Source organism: Taudactylus pleione, unplaced genomic scaffold, assembly GCF_031769625.1.
Source record: "Taudactylus pleione unplaced genomic scaffold, aTauple2 ptg000205l, whole genome shotgun sequence".
NCBI lineage: Eukaryota > Metazoa > Chordata > Amphibia > Anura > Myobatrachidae > Taudactylus > Taudactylus pleione.
In genome coordinates, this window is record NW_028284607.1 from 2,189,809 (window position 1) to 2,212,912 (window position 23,104).

Below are 23,104 nucleotides of genomic sequence, written 5' to 3' on the forward strand. Positions count from 1 at the left end.
GCCATCTGACCATCACAGTTCAAGTGGATTACCCCTCACCTGCTCTCCTTTGCTCAGTCCATTCTTATCTGACCATCATGATACAACTATATTACACCTCCCCTGCTCTCCTTTCCTCAGTCTATTGTTATCTGACCATCATGATACAACTACATTACACATCTCCCCCTCTCCTTTCCTCAGTCTATTGGTACCTGAGCATAACAATACAACTATATTACACCTCCCCCCCTCTCCTTTCCTCAGTCTATTGTTATCTGACCATCATGACACAACTATATTACACCTCCCCTGCTCTCCTTTCCTCAGTCTATTGTTATCTGACCATCATGATACAACTATATTACACCTCCCCTGCTCTCCTTTCCTCAGTCTATTGGTACCTGAGAATAACGATACAACTATATTACACCTCCCCTGCTCTCCTTTCCTCAGTCTATTGGTACCTGAGCATAACGATACAACTACATTACACCTCCCCTGCTCTCCTTTCCTCAGTCTATTGGTACCTGAGCATAAGGATACAACTATATTACACCTCCCCTGCTCTCCATTCCTCGGTCTATTGGTACCTGAGCATCATGATACAACTATATTACACCTCCCCTGCTCTCCATTCCTCGTCTATTGGTACCTGAGCATCATGATACAACTATATTACACATCCCCCCTCTCCTTTCCTCAGTCTATTGGTACCTGAGCATAACAATACAACTATATTACACCTCCCCTGCTCTCCTTTCCTCAGTCTATTGTTATCTGACCATCATGATACAACTATATTACACCTCCCCTCCTCTCCTTTCCTCAGTCTATTGTTATCTGACCATCATGATACAACTATATTACACCTCCCCTGCTCTCCTTTCCTCAGTCAATTGTTATCTGACCATCATGATACAACTATATTACACCTCCCCTGCTCTCCTTTCCTCAGTCTACTGTTATCTGACCATCATGATACAACTATATTACACCCCCCCCCCCCTCTCCTTTCCTCAGTCTATTGTTATCTGACCATCGTGATACAACGATATTACACCTCCGCCCCTCTCCTTTCCTCAGTTTATTGGTACCTGACCATCACGATACAGCTGGGTTACACCTCCCCTGCTGTCCTTTACTCAGTGTGTTGTCATCTATCGTTACAATACCGCTGGGCTACATCTCCCATGCTCTTCTTTGCTCAATTTATTGTCATCTGAAGTCGTGATTTGGCTTGGTTACACCTCCCTTGCTCTCCTTTCCTCAGACTAGTGAGACCTGACCATCATGATACAGCTGAGTTAGACCTCCCTTGCTTTTTTTTTTTTCATTCAATCTCATCACCTGACCATCATAATACAACTGGCTTATATCATCCCTGCTGTCCTTTACTCAGTGTGTTGTCACCTGACCGTCATGATATATCTGGGTTACACATCCTCTGCTCTTCTTTCCTCAATCTATTGTCACCTGACCATTACAATACAGCTAAATTACATCTCCCCTGCTGTCCTTTACTCAGTGTGTTGTCACCTAATTGTTACGATACAGTGGAGTTACATTTCCCCAGCTCTTCTTTCCTTAATCTATGACTGCCATGGTACAGCTGGGTTACACATCCCCTGCACTCTTTTCCTCAGTCTATTGCCTTCTGACTGTCATGATACAACTGGTTTACACCTCCCCTACTATATTTTCCTCAGTCTACTGTTATCTGACCATCATAATACAACTTGGTTACACCTCCCCTGCAAGCTGCAGTGTTTTAGCAGCTCCTGGCCATAGTGGCTTTTGATTGCCATCAATCTTCGTAAGCTGGGTACACACTAGGATGACGGATCAGCCATCAGGTCGTTTCGCTGTCCTATGTATACACACTTACCAGCTGTCAGTCTGATGCGTCGTGCCTGACATCACAACTGTGATGTCAGTCACTGGCGGCCTCTGCAGCAAGTGTATGGGTGGTCGGCTGATCACCCGTACACACAGCTCAATGAGCGGATATATCTGTGCTGCACAGTCGACGCGATATGTCTGTGAACGACGTTGTTCACAGACATATGGCTGGTACACACCCGCCAACGAGCCTGCAATATATGGGCTGTTCAATTGAACGGCCGTTATGTCGGCCAGTGTGTACCCAGCATTACTCTTAACCTGTTGGTTCCCTGTACTGGTTTGAAATGTCCTATCATTTCTGTGCCCTATGTAACATATAAGATTTTAAAATCATTCCTATTGGTGAAGCTTAGAAGCATTAGTTCCACATGTGGCCCATAGACTGCAGATAATAAGGGCGGGCAGTTTTATGCATATATAAGACATTAAAGGCAATCAGTTCATTCCAAGTCAATAAACTGACAACCAGGTAACAATTGGTAAAACATGGTATTTCCTTTATGTAGAATTATATAGTGCAGTGATTTAGGACTTACCTCATTAGTGCTATCCTGTATACATCCCAACAGACTCTGCATGGTGTGAGCGCACAGGAAATGCCAGCATCCTTTCTGCTTTGCAAGGTTCAGCAGAAAACTCAGGTCCTCTGTAAAAACACAGGACAGCTACAGTGACCGAAGGCTGGATGCTGACATGTAGGAACTGTTTTCTGGACAAATCTAGTATATACATTTGACACCATCCCTCACACCAGAGTGAATACAAGTATGCTATTTTATTTGTTTTATAAGTTAGCATATAAAGTAACAGCTAACTGCACTAGTAACTATTAAGAAATCTAGCCTAAACTCCAAAGTGCACAGAGTTAGCACTATACAACATTATTTGTGTGTTCACAATCTGTATGGACTTTTGAAAAATGACTATTTTGGTGGCATAGTTAGTGTCTGTTGCATGACATTACAAACCATTGCAAGGATAGACACTTTGTTTTCCTTATGGGGTGCAGCCACTTACGTGGGGGCTGTCCTTTCTTTTTCTGTGGGCTCCAACAGTCAGTACAGCATTCCAATAGAGAACAGAGGGTAATTAGAGCACTGCATCGTCGTTGGTAATTTCCAGTAGGGGGCAGTGTTGAGATGGTCAGCTGAAACAGCCATTCTGTGAAGTCTGGCCATAAAAGAGACAATGGAAATCTGTGTGTGAAATTCAAGTTTGTAGACAATTTATAAATAAATCTGATACATAGGTTCAATATATTGGTAGTCATATAGTTCTAAAGTATATGGAGTGAATATGATCTACATTTTAGATAAGAAATAACAATATCCAGGAAGTCACCTATCAAAAAATGAGCATTGTAATTTCCTAATACTGAATTTGGTCAATGTCAGACCATTTCTCATTATAGTGTAGTTAAATGAATGTTAGGGAACTTGGGCTGCACATACAAGCTTATACAATACCCCATGTTGTGCATTGATAATTCAGCACAATACTGCCATCAGTGGAACACACCACATGTACACCTGGTCACTGTATAATACAATACAACTTTAATACACATTAATAACCTGCTAGACTTCAACAGTAAAATCCATCATCTCACCAATTGCCTGGGACACAGTTTCCTCCTTGCTTTGTCCCTTGCGTAGGGCAGACATAGCTCCATCTCTTAGCCTCTCCAGAGCCCTGCGGAGCACTGCCTGCAGTTGTTGCCGGAAGCCTGGACTGTCACAGCCCATATTGTAAGGCAGATATTTCTTAAGGAGTTGCAGCTCCTCTGGAGATGGGGGCTGGTTGCTTCTAGGGCCACAGCACAGGAAACTCAGTGCACTCAAACGAACTCCATCATCAGCAGATTCCAAGCACAGCTGCAGCCTCTCTCCTGCACCTGCCACTCGTCCAGAGATCATTTTCTGAGCACGTGTAAGGCTGATCCAAGCACGTAGCTGTGGGGGGCCGCAACCGTGCAGTCGTTTTGCAAGCAAATTGGGTGATTCAGCAAAAATGCGCAGGGTGCAAGGTAGAAAGTGAGTGGCAGCATTATTTTGCAGGCTACAGTCTGTGGAACTCAATGCATCAGAAAGAGGGAGGAGCCAAATCTCTGCCCATAGTTTACCCAGATCCTTCTCATTCAGTTGTCCCTCCTGAACCCATTGCTCTCTCTGCAGAGTAAGAAGGGATCGGTAGATCTCCACAGCTGGGGGGCATAGAAAGTTTGTTGCCAGACAGCAAAACAGGTGAGCTGGGAGCAGAGGGTAGAGAGCAAGAACCTGCAGGCAAAAAATAATGTCAATGAAGCAGTCACCTGTACATGATAAAACTAGATCCCACATGTATCAGAGTGACACAGATTCACTTGCTACAGACTGTCAGTAGCACACAGCATTGCTAGTGTATAATCACTGACATGGGCACATAGAAGTACAGTAGGTGTCATTACTGGCTATTATGGCAAGAGTCATTTTGTAGCGCTGTAGTTGAATATAACTGGGACATTTCCTACGGTATGTCTGTATCATTTTTGTCCCGCAAACGTTATTGCTCTGCAAAGACCACATTTCTAGTGATGATTTAATTATATCTTCTAGAGAAACTGAATGAGGAAATTTAGGTTGACCTAAGCTAAGCAAACAAAGTACATCTCACACATGTTAGTAATAGAAATATACAGAGGGAAAAGGGCTTATCGAGCCAGAATAACCTATGGCCAGTCTGTTAACCTAGGTCTGAGATAAAGCAACTACGAATCTTTCAAACTGGCTCTCAAGACTTGCTATTTCTTCAAAGCCTTCCAGCTCTCATCTTAACTTGCTGCTACATACTCCTTCCTCCCTGCCTACCCCATCTGTGTCACACCTGTTTGTCTGTCCCTCCCCTTTAGAATGTAAGCTCCTATGAGCAGGGCCCTCTACCCTCTTGTGCTTCTCCTTAGTATACCTTCATCTGCTTCTTACTCTCTACCAGGGCACCTAACACTTGGTTGCTTTGCATTGTTGCTTATCTGGGTGTTATGGTCGCGAATGTAGCAATGTACATTATCCATGTCCTGTATTGTATTGTACTGTACTGTAAGTCACTGTAAATCAACCTATTTGTTTATGTACTTTGTAAGGCGCTGCGGAACACTTGTGGCGTTATATAAATAAACGATAATAATAATAATGGTATTACTAGTCCTCTTTATAGTGGAGAAAGGGCTCATCCACACATTTTCACTCAGTGGAGCCATCAGTAACCTCAAAGCCACATAGATCACTGCTGTCCATGTAGACAACATACAGAGCATATTATAGAAATCAGTAGATCGGTAACCTGAGCCGTGCCTTACCATGTTTTACTTTGCATTCCATATTTCAATACAAGAATAAAAAAAGTAACCTGAATTGTTCCTAATTTATGTGTTAACAAAAACGCAGATCATGAAATAATGCCAGCAAGCTCAACCGACCGAGACAAGATTACATGGACAATTGTTTAACAAAATTGTGAATGGGGGAGATTTTAATTTGTAATATTTACCACAATAATGAAACCCAACATCTTTATAGCTATGTTTTCCAAAGACACAACACTGGTGAACAGTACATAACCTTTCTAATATAAGCTGTGTGTCTTCAGACAGACAACAGTCCAAGGGCATTGGCATCTGTTGAGCTATACTGTACGATGTAATAATAAGCAGTTACAATCTTTATCACTGCATACAAAGACTATTAACAGTTATTTATATACTGTAGTGCCTACATAATATGCAGCAAAAGCAGCAAAGGATGCATCTGAGTAAATGTTACACTCACAAAATTCTATAAAACAATTTGTCTTCAATAATTTAGAGAATGATGAAAATAATGGCATTAATCAGTAACAGCTTACTAAGTGTGCCCATTATATAGCTCTGACCTTCTTAGGTCCCAGGTATGGCAGCAGAGCGCAGAGTGGAGTGTATCTTGACCGGACCTGCCAGGAGATATCTGTGATTTTCTTCAGCATATCTTGGAGCATGGTTTCCTCCGATACTGCCAAGAGCTGACACTCCATACGAAGAATGTGCAAGTAGTGCTGAAAGCAGCTGAACGTCACTGCAGACATACCATCCACCTACGATGAAGCAAGTTACATAAAATTAAAGACTTGAACTAATACTGGAGGAGAGGAATGGACACAAATAAAGACAAATGTAAAAATATATTACTGGCATTTCCGCACCGATCCAGAGAAGTTTGGCAATCTCCTTGTTGTCGCTCAAGAAAAATGGTCCCCGAACTTTGAGAAGCCTAGCCAGTTGCTCACGGACCCGCTGCAACCAAAGGCAAAACACTATAAGAAAGGAGGAGAAAGACAGGGTGTTATTCAGAGATCAGACACATCTGAAACTGCAAAACGCAATCACAAATTCATTTGTATCTTTGTGGCCTATTCTGAGTGAGTTGCACACACAAATCTGGAGCTGCATCTCGTTACTGTTGCCTATGTGACTCCATCTCTCTGTTGTACTTGGGTGATATGAGAGTGGTTGTGACTGGAGGCGTGGCTTCAGATAGTATTTGCAAAACGTAAAAAATAGCAATACATAAAATAAAAACATTACAGTTAATGGCCGGATAGAGGAGATAAGTACCCAACTGGATTGGTGAATCAACTATGCCTAGTGAAGAGGACGCAAATATATCTATATTATTGTGAACACTTCAGAATATACTAGCTGTATTGTTTGGTTTTTGTTTTCACTCATTTTTCTCCGGTGTAGCTCTCTACTCCTCTCTCTTTTCAGTCTCCCTCCCCCTTTTTTTCTTCTCCTTTCTGTACCCATTACGTCATTTCTCTCTTGCCTATCCGTTTATTCTTCCACTTCTGACTGTCTCTCACTTTCCTCTAATGTCGTGCTGGTTTTCCCCCTTCACTCTCTGTCCCTACTGACCTAGCTGTAGGTCTCTTGATCCTCTCCCGTGTTTCTCTTTCTCTTATTTTTTTTTGTACCCCCAGTATTCAGTTGCGGCACCACCCTCGACCACAATGTCATCAGCTAGGGGTGCAGTCTGCAGAGTATGTGTGAGGCTTATTTTAAATTAAATCTTGGTGGCATGCACGCAGTGCACATTCAGTCTGACAACGTGATGACTTAACTTTCATCAGCAGTTCATTCTATTACCTAGTATTGAAGTAGGCATACTTCTCTTTTTGTTTCGTCCATTTTAATCTTTTACATTTTATTTATTCAATTTTCAAATCACGTTTGAGACTGAAAAAAATCCCAGATTGCATTAAATTTGTGCATGCGCAATGCGAAAACTCACCACTTGACATAAAAAACAATCTCAGATCATGTCATACTGACTCTGAATAAGGTCCTCAAGCTTCAACAATCAACCTATTCATCCTTTGCCACATTACCTTGAAAACTGTAATAAGGTTCAGTCTGCGTCTCACACACAGAGGCTACAATAGGAAGGAGAGTGTCCAACAAGGTCACAGTCTAAGGAATTATACAAAATAAACACATTTGTATGTCATAAAATAAGCAACAAATTTTATATAAAATGAAAACATTGCACACAACTACATTTCCTATTCTATGCAGCATCATCACATTGTATTCTCTCCCACTCAATATTACCATGTCATTTCCTGCAAACAAATAAAACTCTGCGTTTATTTACATATATATATATATTTATCATAGACCGCCCTACAATGAATGCTCTATCAATTGATCACCCTTTGGTTCCAATGCTCTACTCCTTACCCAAAATACACAAGGAATTATATAATCCCCCTGGGCGCCCCATAATTTCCGCCAGAAACTCCATCTACTCCATGATTGCTAAACTGCTAAATAACTAAATAACGGACGAAACGCTTTGGATTGTGGAGTGAATCCATCAAACAGAGAGGAATTATCTGTACATTGGATTCTAATCAGGATTATGAAAGTCAAAAAATTGATTATGTAAGCATTTTTGTGTATACATTTTATATGTCAGATTGACAGAGAAATTTTATAATAATAAAAATATTTTATTGTTCAAACGATTCTAATGGTTGGCCTTTGTGCCATGTTTTTGGGTGTTCTCTGGTGAGCGGGTCTATTTTAGACAAATAGTTTCATAACATATGGAAACTACCATCAACAATATTGGATTCAAAGCAGATGAATAGACTGTGAATTGGATTATCTGTTAAAAGAACCTCCACTTTGGTGACAATTTGAATTGACTTTTAATTCTTAACATCAAAAAGAACTGTTGTTCAGTATTTTAATTGATGTAACGAAAGATATTGGATACATTTGCGCCCTCTAAGTTTTTGTTTTGTATGTCTTGATCGTAGTGTTCCCACTAACAGGGGTTCAACTTGAGGTGCAGCAATTTATATTCTAGCGCATAATAAGGACATTCTTTTTTTCTCCCTCTCTCTCTATATTATATATATTCACAATAGCTTATTTATTCTTTAAAGATATATACTGTATAACACAACAAAATTTAGATTTTTTTTTCTCCCCAATTAATTATAGTTTCTTTATTGCTCATCTTCTTAGCTGACAGCATGAAAGTGCAGTATCACCAGCGATTGCTAAGTATCAAATATTTATGTTTATTCAAAAGTGGCATGACCAATAAACAGTCTTCAAATGTGCTCAATCCAAGAAACTCAAAAGAAAGAACAAAACATTAGGCAAGGTGGTTACGCTATTTTGTTTTTGTTTTTTTGGTGGTGTAAATATACTCCTCTTTTTAAGGAGTATTTTGACCACTTCACTGCTGAGGGTTTCCGACCTTAGCGTCGTGACATTCCAATATCAATGTAATTGATTTTATTATACGGTACCCACACAAATAATGCCCTGTTTTTTCAGAAGACTAATTTTTAAAAAAAATACCATTAGTCTTTCTAATCATTGTAACGTGTCAAAAACATTTTTTTTAACCCAAATGGCCAAAAAAACCTGTTCTATTATTTACATTTTAAGAAAGGGACCAAAAGCAATTGTGATTTTCTTTATGTCTTAAAAACACCACAAAGAAGTACTTTGGGTGGAACTCAACGGCACACGATCATTTTTCGTGCAGTAAAAACGAACCTTACCGCAATTTTTTTATTTGATACAACAGGCAAAATTTATTAAGCAGCGGTTTTGGTGTCATTTAGAAAACACCGGAAGCTGCCATCAATTGACGGCGGTTTCTATGTCTAATGGATAGCATTACTAAAGGTCGGTTTTAATGTCAGACATTCGCTCCCCACACACATCAATGAGCCATAGGCACCCATGAACCTGTCACCAGTTCACTGGTTGCTCTTCCTTGGACTACTTTTGGTAGGTCCAACACCCCACAGACCAGCCGCTTTGAAGATGCTCTAATCCAGTCGTCTAGCCATCACAATTTGGCCCTTGTCAAAGTCGCTCAGATCCTTATGCTTGCCCATTTTTCCAGCTTCCAACACATCAACTTCAAGAACTGACTGATCACTTGCTGCTTATTATATCCCACCTTTTGAAAGGACCATTGAAACGAGATAATCAATGTTAGTCACGTCACCTGTCAGTGGTTTTAATGTTATGGCTGATGGGTGTTTTAAGAGTAATTAAGTCTGCAAATTATATTATTTATCTGCAGTGGGTTCAGATATGAACACATACATAATATATTTCTTAAATAAAAGAGGAAGCCTAAATATTAAAATTTTTAAGATATGGCAGTGCCAAAATGCGAGGACGTGCGTTTATTTTTGTATGATCTCATTCAGCTAATGCGGTTTTCCACACTCTTTCTAAAAAAATCATGCTGCTGGCATTTACATGAATGCCAGGTAAAAGAACCTGCCCTTCTCCTCAGCACTGAACCAGAATTCCTCAGACGGCAGTCTCCCACCCCATGCCCTGCACAAAAGCCCCCAGTAGCTCTGTCCATTATTTATCAGACAGGACTCAGAAAGGAGGGCTATAGGCGGGCTGAACAACCGACTGCTGGGCTGTAAAGTGCCCATCTCCTCAACTACATCATCAGGACTCAGTAGAAAACCACTCTTTATCCTTGGTCCAGTATTGGCTCATGTGTAGAAATACAATTTGTAGAGAGTGCCTGTGATTTTATAGCTGTTTAAGGCAATACAGGCGTTCTTGCGATCTCTTGTTCAAGAGGTGAGATATAATATGAGCTATAGAGTGACATGTCAGCATTTGCCCTCATTACCTGGCTGGGTGAATGTAATCCACTGGTTAGGAGATCTCTGCGGCCACAGGTTAGCAGTCCTCGCAATACAGCAAGTAGCCCCACTTCATCTATTATGCAGTCCGGGACAGTCACATGGAGCTCTCCAAACCTCAGCTCACCAGCAGCTGTAAGGCAGATATATGGGGGGGAATTCAATTGTCTTTTGGGTGGCAATATGTAATGGTCACTTGACAGAGAAATTCAAATGCTTTGGCCGCCAATAACTTATGCATAAAGTGGCTAAACCCAGCTAAAGTCCTGGTTTGGGTACCCATACAATGGACTTTTCGCATATTTCTGCTCGCCACCTCAGGAGGGTGCTAGCAGAAATTTTGGCACCTGCAGCTCTTGCGCCCAAACGAAGCAACAATCGAATTGCTCCGTTGGGCGCCCATTAGTTAAGGTGCCCAAAACAATTATTGAATTACCCCCATGGAAAGATAAATAAAATCCTTGAAAAGATATACACATATTATTCTATAAATTATAAAATATTTCAGACTCATGTAGCTGTAATGACTAATACAGTGTTTTGCATATTTATCATATTCTTCCTTTCCACAAGCTTGTTACGCACAGGGGTTAGGGAAACAAACAAACACTACATAATGCTGTAATATTATGAACAATTTGCATTTTATTACTGTTGCAGCTCACCATTGCTAAACTGTTGTACAAGGTTCACGGCAGCTTGAGTTGCAGACTCTGCTATCGGTCCTGTATTTACCAGTGACGCCACAGCTGTTCCTGCTAATAACCTGACGTCTCGACTGACATTCTACAAGAGTCATTTGATTACATCAGTAAGGCGGACAAATGCATAAAGGCTGCTGTTATTTAATCAGCGAGGGACATATTAGTCTACTAGCTGGAGCACCCAACGTTGCCTGGGTTGAAGACTGGACCCTGAAGTACACCTGCAGCCTTTGTTTATCTTGTCCTCGCCTATAACCCCATTCCATTGATCTTGAAAGGACTCCACTGTTGGCTAACATGCATGCAAACAGTGGCGTAACTACCATGGGTGCAAGGGGTGCAGCTGCTATGACGCCCGAGCTACCTCTGTGGCCCGCTGCTCCCCCGGCACCCAGTTACGCATACAAGGTGGGCCAATCCAGTCAGGGCCGTCGAGGGGGGCCCGGGTGTCAGTGGTGTTGATTATAGCTGGTGCACTGGCAAGCAGTCATGTAGAGGAAGCGCGCTGGTCGCAAGGCAATCAAAGGTTGCGAACCAGCAGCCAATCAGCATTGGTGGATCCTGACTGGCTGCCACTCCGAGAGCTACAAATGGCTCGCGACCTGCGCCAGATTCAAATTGCGCTGGCGCTGTCTGTCCATGTCTGCTGCAGCCTGTCGGTGCACCAGCTGTAATTAACTGGCTAAAAAAAAATCTGAATATAAAATACTGTGCAATTCTTATGTTAGTTCATAAATGTCCCTTTCAGTAAAAAAACAGCTGTGTTACAATTAAATATTTAAAGTTTGACACATACAAGATCTGATCATCTGAATTCAAAGCGAACAAGGGCAATCACTAACTTTTCTGTAAATGCTGAACAGAGAAGGTTAGAATCCACTGACAAGGCGTTCAGCCAATACAACTCATTCAGAATACATCGTACCTGGTCTCTAATTATGTGCAGGAGAGATCCTAGAATGCTTTCCAAGGGGTTTGGGGTGCAAGCAGAATCCCACACCAGTGAGCTAATATTCTCGGCTAGCTCTCTAAATAGCAGAAGGCACAACTAGAAAAGAAACAAAAACATAATCCTACACAACCTTCTTCATAAACCAGTGAATTGGCCAAATGAAGTAAACAAAAAATATTAGATGGTACAATTAACTTAGAGAAGCATAGATGTATAAGGTTACACAACTTTTGTACAAAACGCATTTCGCTACATCTGAGTCCCATCTTACCTATGTGTTACAGCTTTCCATATCCTCCATCTGATACTTCTCTCTGTTACTGTACTTCTCTCCAGAAAAAAAATTGGAGGGATTCACCTCCTGCCCACCACTAGGGTGTGTGAGGTAAAATGTGCGATGTACGTTGGCAACCATAAGATGCCAGTATTTCAGTAATATTTATCAATTTGAACTGAATCACCTCCAAGAATTTATTAAACTTATAACTAACCTTTGAGCTACCTCAAAAGTTAGTTATAAATTTAAAAAATTCTTGGAGGTGATTCAGTTCAAATTGATCAAAATGGGCGTAATATTGGCACCTTATGGCTGTTCGGTTTTAATTTCAATTAACATAGCTGAACTTTGAAAATGTACAGTAAAGTTGCAACCACTTGTGTGACTAACTAATAAAATAAAGGTTTGAAACTGTGTAACTTTGCTAAATGATATAATGCTGCCCAACATTTGAGAACCAAACAGTCTTCTTGAATAGTCTTGCCGTTAATAAAAGTCCTTCTTAAAATAGTGGAGTGAGCCATGACCAACAGAATAAAAGTTAGCAGTGCAGAATTGGAACGTAGGAGCATTATATTGGCCAAGTTGCCAAAGAGAACTCGGCCACTTTGTTGCACATGGAAATGTTGCTGTAGATACTGGTATCCTAATTAGCTATTTATGTAGTCCATGGTAATAGGTTCTATGCCCGATGGATCTGAGAATGTAAGCAATCAGTACCATAAAGGTTTAGAAGCAGTAAACAGTTCAGAAGTGATAGGTGCACTTTAAAAGGAATACTCCCCAATATTGCACAGAATCTATAAACTCTTAAGCTGGCCATGAAAATCCGGTAATGCATGGGAACAAATAACTGGAAAACGGACAAAAGATTTAACCAACTTGCATGAACGACCTTTTTCGTGTTTTCTGGTGCTTGGGGACAAATTGCTGATTATTAATTGCTCCCATGCATTACCGGATTTTCATTCAAACCAACCAACTAGTTGGATGGTTGGCGGAAAGTCGGTCTGGTGTATGGCCAGCTTTAATTAATCCCAATATAAAATATTTTAAGTTAATATTAATAAGGAAGAACATGTCTATACTGTAATTCCACATAAGTGATTTCTTATTTGGGTAACACATTTGTAATTGATATCCACCTTACCTTGACAGCGAGATGACAGTACTCAGAGCTCGGTCTAATATGGTTCTGCAGCATTGAACAAAGAGTCAGAGACGTTTTGCAAAGCAAAGCATGGAGGTGATGTTTAAAATATGCCCGTCCAGCAGGGCTTCCCTCCAAGTACATACAAACTGAAGAGAAAAAACAATATACAGTGTGCAATTAGTAACAACATTTGTGCATAGCTATATGTAGAAGAAATATAAATTAAATTAATGATAGAGGTGGAGAGGAGAAGAAGACATACATGACACTAGTAACACAACACTTCTATTTAGAAGTGGTGTAATGAGTACCTGTCTGCAAGTCTCTCAGCTTTAACACCTGTGATAAAAGAAGGTAACATGGGTTTATGACAATGTGTGCATGTTATATTCCATCTTAAACTAACATAAATGGTACATAATCTGTAACTAGAATACAATGTACAAACGTGCTAGTTAGTCAGTACCTCCTACAGGTTCGGATGTCGTCAAAACAATTCATGAACTACACATGGGTCTTTATGTCAATATTCACTCGGTAAGAAGGAGACCAGATGTATCTTAACTTTCATGAATCATATATATTCCTAAGGGTATGATTACTAACACAAAGATACATTTTGTACCAGTTTTATATGTTTACTTAATAAAGAAAAGATGCACGCAGCTTACAGATACTTCCACTTCAGTCTCACCTCTTCACTCTGCAACAGCGAGGTCAGGAACGACTCTCTGTGCTGCGACACCAGACATGGTCTAACCTGTGAGATCTTTGCTAATACCTGCAGAAAACAGAGATGTGTGTGTTATGTCAGAAATCTAGGCAATACCATGGGGGAGTTCACCATGGAAATGATAATGAGATTCATTCTGGAATGGAATCCAACATAAAAAAACTGTGACACTTCCTTATTAGGGATCTTAAAACCAGGAGATCAACTTAAGTGGGTATGTTATACTGTTCATAGAGAGACCATGGGTTAATAAAAACACCCTTCTTTATTAATTCTCCATTCAAAAAACTCCAGACAATACTTACAAAGTAATGAGAATTCCATTCATATAATATTGATTTGCAAATTAATAAAATAGTGTGACCTAATTACTGGCATACATATTATAAGTCTTTTAGACAAAAATATTAATCAAAAATCAAATTTCATGGCTGCAATGCTTCAGTTAGTTAGATCTGTATAGTAATACTAAAGCAGGGGTGGCCAACCAGTCAGAGACAAAAAATATCTGTGGTCATTTTGAAGATCCGATCGCATGCACATGCAAAAATGGGGCGTGGCCTAGCTGTCACAAGGTCACGCCCCATTTTTGTGCGCACGCCTTTGGTATGACATTCGCAGGAGCATGACCTTGTGTCACACCCCCGTTTTTAGTCATGCTGGCGGCGAGCCCAGCACATTGAAAATACACAATTTACATAAAGTTTCCAATATCATTTTTTCACTGTTGAAGTGAAAGAAAAAGCCAGAGCAATATAGAAAACATTGAAATAGCCACGCTCACATAAAATACACAGAAACAAGCCAGATCCGCATAAAATACATTTAAAATACACATCCAAATGAAATACATATTGAAATCCAGAACCACATAAAATACATTGAGAAACCCAGTGCCCATTATGCTGTGCCCCATATGCAGTTGCCCCCCTGTAGTTGTGCCATTTAAGCAATGCCCCAGTAGTTGTAACCCTTATGACACGCCCCCTGTAGCTGTGCCCATTATGTGCCCATTATGCAATGCCCCCAGTAGTTGTGGCCCTTATGCAATGCCACCTGTAGTTGTGCCCATTAAGCACTGCCCCCAGTAGTCGTGGCCCTTATGCTATGCCCCCTGTAGTTGTGCCAATTAAGCACTGCCCCCAGTAGTTGTGGCCCTTATGCTATGCCCCCTGTAGTTGTGCCTATTGTGCAATGTCCCCCAGTAGTTGTGCCACTTCTGCAATGCCCCCTGTAGCTGTGCCCATTAAACAATGCCCCCAGTAGTTGTGCCCCTTCTGCAATGCTCCCTGTAGTCATGCCCCCTAAGGTAATGCCCCCAGCACCAGTTCCCCCTCCCCGCCCACATCCCTATGAAGAAACTTACCTTGCTTCATGCTGGCACCGCTCGTCGCCGTCAGGACCCCCGAGTCTCGCAGTCACTGCTGCTGCCACTTGGATCCAGCAGGCGCGCGGGCTCCTCACATCACAGGTTACCTCATGACGTCACCCGCGCACTGCATTACTGGGAACGCTGGCCTCCGAAGCGATCAGAGGCTTCTTTAGTCTTTGATCGCTTCAGAGACCAGCATTCTCAGTACTAGTGGGGGGTCTGCCGAGCCGCATCGGAAGCTCAAAAGAGCCGTGGGTTGGCCACCCCTGTACTAAAGGATACAGTCGTGATATTAGCACTGGCAAAAATATTGAGCACCCCACTGCTCTACTACCCACACCCACTTTGTGTCCACCCATTTCCCTTTAGAATGTAATCCCTTGCAAGCAGGGTACTCTCTCCTTGTGTTTACACTATATAATTATTACATTTTCGGATTGTAATTAGCTAATTATGGGTGACTCGGTGTGTGACGCATGGGATATTTACATACATTCAAGTACATTTTTCTGGTGTCCAAGGGGTATACGTATTTACTGTGGATTCCAGCTATTTACTCAGAGTCCAGCTATTATCTTCTAGTAGGTACTAGATAAATGATAAGTAGAATCTTATTGGTTGCTATGGGCAACATCTCCACTTTTGTAAACCTGCACTTTAGTAAATATATCTCCAAGTCTTAAATACTTAGTTGGTAGAAAATATACACCAGAAAAAAATTCAATACAGTTTTCCGTTCCGTATGGAATTTTTAAAAACTCTACGTGATGCACAGTATAGAAACTTGAATGAATGTAAATGTCACGTGCGTCACACTTATGTATTTATGTTAAATTGTGTACATGTTTGTATCAAGGACATAGAGTCAGGGTAGGCAGAGCCTCCTCTGTCGTACTCCTGAAATTTTATATAAAAATATTTAGAATAATACAAAGAAGATATGTATAACTTATAAACATCTTCTTTCTTTATTGTAATCATTTTTTATAGTTAACACTCACCAGCTTTGTGGAGCTCCCTGGGACTGCAGGGAGAAGAGAGGCGAGGCAGCAACAGCTCAGCCTCGCTTCTGTATAGTCAGACACTGCTTGCAGAGCTGGGGGTGGGGCCATAACATGGGCAGTAAGCTGCACAGAAAGAGAGCTAATCGATGCATGCCTCTGAGTATGGGGGCGTGCCTTGAGCACGATCTCAGTCAGCAGCAAGAGAAGACACAGTGATGCATGTAGGAGAATCAATGGACATTGAAGGTTAGTGTAGTTAGGGGAGCCCCCAGTAGTGATCCCCCATATGCAGCCCCCCAGTAGTGATCCCCCATATGCAGTGCCCTTTATACAGTGCCCTCAGGAGTGATCCCCCCTTATGCAGGCCCTCAGTAGTGCCCCCAGTAGTTGTCCCCCTTATGCAGGGCCCCAGTAGTTGTCCCCCTTATGCAGTGCCCCCTGTAGTGGTTCTCCCTTTTCAGTGCCCCCTGTAGTGGTCCCCCCCTGTGCAGTGCCCCCAGTAGTATGCCACCTTATATAGTGCCCCAGGAGTCCCTCTTGATGCAGTGCCCCCAGTAGTAGTCCCCCCACCAGTAGTTGTCCCAAGTAGTGGTCCCCCCCAATGTAGTGCCCCCAGTAGTAGTCCCCTCTATACAGTGCCCTTTATATAGTGTCCCAAGTAGGAGTCCCCCTTGATGCAGTGCCCCCTGTAGTAATCCCCAGTAGTGGTCCCCACCAATGCAGTGCCCCCTAGTAGTATCCCCCCCCCAGTAGTGCCCCCCCGAAGCAGTGCCCCCAGTAGTAGTCCCCTCCTTAGTAATAGTCCATCCCCCCAAAGCAGTGCCCACAGTTGTAGTCCCCCCCCCCCCCGATAAATACACACTGCAGTTAAACAATAAATAATAAAAAATACTTACCTGAACCCACGCTCCGGCTCCCACCGCCGTCCGCACGTCAGTCCTCCTGGGCTGGCGTGCTCTGCATTATGGAAGACGTCTCTCCCATCACTCACTGCAGGAGCCGGCTCTTGCAGTGGGTGCTGCGGCTTCAGCAGCCAATGAGATTCTGTCTGACTTTCATTGGCTGCTGATTAACACACACATTGCCGCCGCGCTGGCGGCGATGTGTGTGTTAGAATGCACAGCATGAGCCCGCCTGCCACCCTCCTCCTGGCGCTATTGGGCAGGCGCTCAGGGGGAGGGAAGGGGCTCTGCTGTGCAGCACAACACACGCACGTGCTCGCCCTGCCCTAGTTACGCCACTGATGATGGATACTGTGGGGGCGATTTAATTGTTTTATCGCATCCACAATCTCCCGTCTAAAGTGTCCGGGCTGCAAAATTCAATTGTTTTTGGGCACCCATGCCTTATCGCGCATGTCACGCCCAAATAGCCCAGGTTCAGCCATGTAAGATGGCTAAACCCGTCTGAAGTCCTGGTTAGTCCGCCCAAACCACGGACTTTTCGCTACCACGGGAGCCTGCGAGCAGAAATGCAGGCGCAGACAGGTCCCGAATGGAGCAACAATTGAGTTGCTTAGTCAGGCACCCATCCCTGACAGCCGCTGGCGAAAACAATTGAATTCACCCCTAAAAGATAATTAATTAGAAAGATATTGTCAGAAACCATTGATAAAGTAATGATTAATCATGGATATAGATCAGTGTAATCACGCTGAAAAATCACTCAAAAGAAATGTGTTCTTACCACCAGCTGTACATCTTCAGAATAAATGACTGCCAAAATCAGCAACCAGTCACTCCATGAGACAATAAAATGTAAAATACATTTATCATATAACCTCCATGTAAGTGCGGACTATCGCCTGTGAACACTCTGATTGTTCATAACACCTCAAGAAATTAATATTTCCAATGAGGCAACAATCTTAATGAATTTATGCACATGACACTACATTTTTCTAATTGATCATCTTACCATTCTCTTTGGAGAAGTTACTGAGCACTTTATATTAATAACACTTTGAAGCAATGGAGTTCAGACTATCCAATCTATAATATTTATGCCAGTACTTATGTTACATCACTGGATACCTCATTATTATTATTAGGAGTAACCATTATTCATGTTGTGTTGCAGGATCTGTGAAGTGCTCAAAAAAAGAGATTATTAATAACCCCTTATAGATTAATAAAAAATAATAGTAATTGCACAGTAGGTAGGTCCCAACGTAGCAGCACATTTAGGACTTGTACAAAATGTATTTTTCTTAGAATTGTGTCACACTTAGGCACCTATTTATTTTTCTTTTACATTTACTATTCTCCTTTGCATACTTGAAAACTACACATGTAATGTACAATATATAATTCTGTGCAGGGCTTAGTAAATTGATTGGTTTTGTTTTTATAAGTTAGCTACATGCAATAAAACAAAGTTAATTATACAGTGTTCAGCGAAGCTGCATCTTACCCTTTGCATATGTCTTTTAAGGGCCCCATACACGGTGCGATGTGCACCCAGCGATGCGATCCGCAATCAGACTGCCAACATATCGGGTGGTCCCCACACACGGAACAATTTGATGCCCGACCCATATGCCCACGCCCCCCCCATAGATCTGCATGAGATTGTCCATCGATTCTCCAGATCTCTTGTGCATGCACGAAAGATCTGGTGGCGCGACGGTCGACCCCACGGGAGCGCACAGCAGACAATATCATGCCCACACACGTAACGATATAGATGCAATATGGTTCCAATCCGTCGGATCGCCCGCTATATCGTCCGTGGTTTCTTGGATACTTGAGCACATTACAAGCTATCAATTCACCTTTTCAAGTCTCAAGAAGAAACTGGAGCAGTTGTAAGAATCTATCTGACAGGTGAGGATATAATGGAGTATCGGAAGGAGTTCAACCTTAGTAAGGCTGCCCAAAGTCTGCTCCGCCGTGTCCATTGCCTGGGCTGCCTCATCTAAATGTTTTTCTTTGCAACGCTTCACTGAAGCCCTGTAATAGAAATGAATTACACGAGACAACAGTTTTAGCAAAATGGTATTGTAAAAAAAAAATAAAAACTGAGATGAAGTTATTTACTAACATAGATTAAAGCTGGCAGAGCGCAGTAAGCTATTGTGACCAGACACTTTTGTTTGATTTTCACAAAAATTGCTGAATGGTTGCTCTGTTTTTGCAGTGGAACTCATGTTAGTAAATAGCCACAATGTAAAAGAACTGAAGAAACATATAGTTAGACTCAGAACACAATAACAATGGAGTGTTATGTTATGATACTTTGCAAGATCATGTCTGCGGTCACACAATAGGATGCACAGCAGTGGATGATGACACTCACTCTGTAAACTGCTCGAGCTTTCGTGCCACTAAACTCAGTGAGCTTAGCCCCCGTTCCTGGTAGAAACTGATACACTGCCCAGGTCCCTGCAACATTTCTCCAGCATGTGGTACCATGGGAGCAGCCATCAGCTGTCACCTCTCCGGCAGCGACGTGCAGAAAGATAGACACTAGCCATCTGCACACGGCACAGCGCCACCATGTGGGAGGGAGGAGTAGCATACAAAACTCAGTCACTGTCACAGTATATGCAGTGTTATGCATTTGTTTACTTAAATGTACATGAGAGCTTAAAACATAAAGGTAAACTTAATAGGCTTTTTAAGGGGGTATGGGCAGTATAAAGTCATATAATTTGCTTACTGAGATAATACAATACGAAATAAAGCATTTTACAAAGCATAGATTGTAAATGGATAAGCTTATTATATAAGGGTGATGATTATGTGCAAACAAGGTAAGCCTTTTCCTGGTCTCTTGGGGAGAACATTGGGGTAAAAATTGTTTGAAATTACCTGTACTGCTGTACATATGTTGAAAAGAAGATTAGTAAACTTGTCTGCTCCTGAGTGAAAGTTAAGAGCAGGGTTATTTTTGTAAACAAGAAGGATGATGGACATCACCCATGTATTTACTATAGAAAGCTGAATACAATTACAGTATAAAAAGAAGAAAATACAGTCACCAAATAATGGTCTTTAGAAATTGCTAGAATTTGTTTTTGGAAGTAAATGCCCAGTTCTGGTGCTGGAGCAATCTTGCTACAGGTTAATTCCAAAGATAATTGAATTCATTCTTGTGCATTTTACTCGCTGCAGTTTTCTGCCGCTGAGATGATTATGTAGGAACAGGGAATTTATATCTATTGTACATCAAAACTGCTAAGATGCAGATTGCACAGGATGAAGACTAGAGCACTGGGAAAAATATGAAATTTCATGAATAAGTCTCATAAATGCAATTAAAATGAATGCGCTTGTTCGATTGTTATATCTTCCAAACGCGACCCGGACCAGTCCCCAGCTGCACTCTCCACGCCCTTCAACCAATGCTGCAAATTAATATGGAACAACTAAAAAACACTTATTTGCAGTCCAGATGAGTCTTGGATAAGGGCCTGATTCAGAGATTAATGCTTTGGACGCAGCTGATGTGCAACAATATGCTAATGCCTGCAGGAACGTCTGAAGGAAAAATCCGCCTCATGTTGGCATCTCAGATTCGATGCATGTGTCTGAAAACGCAAGATCTGGTCAACATCGCAACCATCGACTTGTTTGTAGCATCGACCATCGATTTGTTTGCAGCATCAACCATCGCTTTATTTGCAGCATCGGCCAGCTCAGTAAACCTATGCTTACTCAGAATGGCCACCTCTGCCCGCTTGCGAGGCCAGTAAATCTGCATCAGATGATGCAGACACTGGTCTCGGCACTACCAGAATATGGGGCCCACACACCCCGTTTTCTGGACATGCAGGCAGCTGCACCCCATCCCTACAGGTATATTACATTTATCACCCAATGACAAAGGATAGCCCCTCATTCTCCCCCAAATACGCACAGGCTGGTTTGGTAATATGACTTTGGTTGCCCTCTGGGTGCGGAAACCAGGTACATTATTTGATCTACAGGTAGTATTTCCAAATTAAGCATCGGCAATAAGAAAATCTCCTTTAAAGTTCTGACTAGAGATGGTACCTAGTACTTTACCATCTTCAGAAAATGTACCCCTCCACCTCTAACCTGTGTTAGAGACAATGTAGCCAAATGGGCACTTTTTTTCCGCATATGATGGATGTGTCTGTATCTGACTTCTCCACTACCCTCACTCCTGTAAATATATTATTTTGCTTTCCTGTTAAAAGGGTTGCCAGACCTGTTAAGAAACATATTATACATATTACTTGTGCCGCAAAATACCAACTAACTAGTTGAAAGTAGTCCTCTGCACCCATCCACCATGAAAGTGTGAACCATATATGGTATATCTCCAAGATGGAGAATATTACAGCCCTCCAAAGTAATACTCTGGATAAATTTCACAATGGGTAGCATCTTTGGTACTCCCACCATTCTACCAGTTTACCTGGCTCCCACTAGTCTGTTTCCCACAAAGTGCATGGAATTCTTTTCGGTAGAACCTCCGGCTCACTCTTCTCTCCCTCCTCACCCTTTTTATTCTTATCTCCTTTTCCTCCTTCCCCCTATATGGAAGCCTACCTGCAAATTATTTTACCATCCTCATCTGCATTCCCTCCAGTGGAACTCCTGCCTTCCCAACATCACATCTTGTTTAACATATCCATTGTTATTTTCATTGTTCAAGAAATGTTACATCCTGCTAATGTATTGGACTTAATATATTAATGCTTTCCCTTTACCTTTTGCTAATTCAATGTAAATATATATATATATATATATATATATATAGTTATATGAAAAAAAATCTGCTAAGAGGCTTAACCATAGGCAGGCTTGGTGGGTTCTGTTTTTCTCCAGGTTCAATTTTGTAATAACATACACGACAACAGTCACAAACACATGATATCTAGAGGGGGGTTTCCAAATGCTTGATTTTAGAGCGAGTGTCACCAGTCCTTCAAGAGGGCATAATTATCACTTAACCAGCATTAATATGCATTATACAGAGTGTATTGTGTTGCATAATTCCAGTATATACAGGACCAGCGATCACAGTAAGCAATTAAGGGCCTGATTCAGAGCCACTCGTAAGCGGCAGCTCGTTCGCTCCGAGCGATGTTTGCCCAACTGCGCATGCGTACGGATCGTTATACGCATGCGCGAACCAGTCAGTGCGGCCGAAATTCATGTGCTCGCAAAATAGCGAATGCCTGCTAATTTGAGTGACAGGATGAGGCGTATGTGGGTGGTAACAGGGGAAGGTGCTTGAAAACGGGGAGTGGAGATCCGATTGCTGGCGTGCTTAAAGGTCAAAACGGGCGTTTTATGGGTGTGCATATTTAAAACAGCAGCGTCATTGACCACGTCACTGGTTTTTTTTTTAGCCAGAACTGCTCGCAAAATTGTGGTAGCAAAAACCAACCACAAGAATAGCGAGCAGTTCATACCCTGGTCGATGTACTCGATTAATCTAATAAATAGCGGACATGACGTAGGATGCGAGCGGCCAGGGGGCGTAGTTTCCCAAAAAACGACCGCAAGTTTTGTTCGCTCGTTCAGACCTAGAGGCGTGAACAGACCGCAAACAGCGAAAGGTTCATTTGAATAGCCACCCCTATTTTCAGGACGAGCGAGCGCTTATTGCTTCCGGCTCTGAATCAGGCCCTAAATGCGGTAGAACCTCCGGCTCACTCTTCTCTCCCTCCTCACCCTTTTTATTTTTATCTCCTTTTCCTCCTTCCCCCTATATGGAAGCCTACCTGCAAATTATTTTACCATCCTCATCTGCATTCCCTCCAGTGGAACTCTGCTAAGAGGCTTAACCATAGGCAGGCTTGGTGGGTTCTGTTTTTCTCCAGGTTCAATTTTGT

At 42.0% G+C, this 23,104-nt stretch overlaps 1 protein-coding gene across 2 annotated transcripts in view; it reads right to left on the reverse strand.

Moving 5' to 3' along the window:
- LOC148517947 (tRNA (32-2'-O)-methyltransferase regulator THADA-like) overlaps positions 1–19,787 on the reverse strand; it is a 51,954-nt gene extending 32,167 nt beyond the window's left edge. Inside the window, exons 1-14 of one of the 2 annotated variants that reach the window (XM_088477837.1) lie at positions 19,591–19,787; positions 19,067–19,244; positions 13,879–13,965; positions 13,496–13,523; positions 13,182–13,330; positions 11,728–11,850; positions 10,764–10,884; positions 10,086–10,231; positions 7,282–7,363; positions 6,083–6,207; positions 5,791–5,988; positions 3,494–4,160; positions 2,902–3,054; positions 2,421–2,530 (exon numbers count right to left, since the gene is read on the reverse strand). In XM_088477837.1, the coding sequence (XP_088333963.1) occupies positions 2,421–2,530; positions 2,902–3,054; positions 3,494–4,160; positions 5,791–5,988; positions 6,083–6,207; positions 7,282–7,363; positions 10,086–10,231; positions 10,764–10,884; positions 11,728–11,850; positions 13,182–13,330; positions 13,496–13,523; positions 13,879–13,965; positions 19,067–19,244; positions 19,591–19,718 (2,295 nt within the window). In that variant the 5' untranslated portion in view covers positions 19,719–19,787. Of the gene's footprint in view, positions 1–2,420; positions 2,531–2,901; positions 3,055–3,493; positions 4,161–5,790; positions 5,989–6,082; positions 6,208–7,281; positions 7,364–10,085; positions 10,232–10,763; positions 10,885–11,727; positions 11,851–13,181; positions 13,331–13,495; positions 13,524–13,878; positions 13,966–18,705; positions 18,756–19,066; positions 19,245–19,590 lie in introns of those variants that run through there. The other variant, XM_088477838.1, reaches the window with a different exon arrangement.
- Between the last annotated feature and the right edge of the window lie 3,317 nt (positions 19,788–23,104).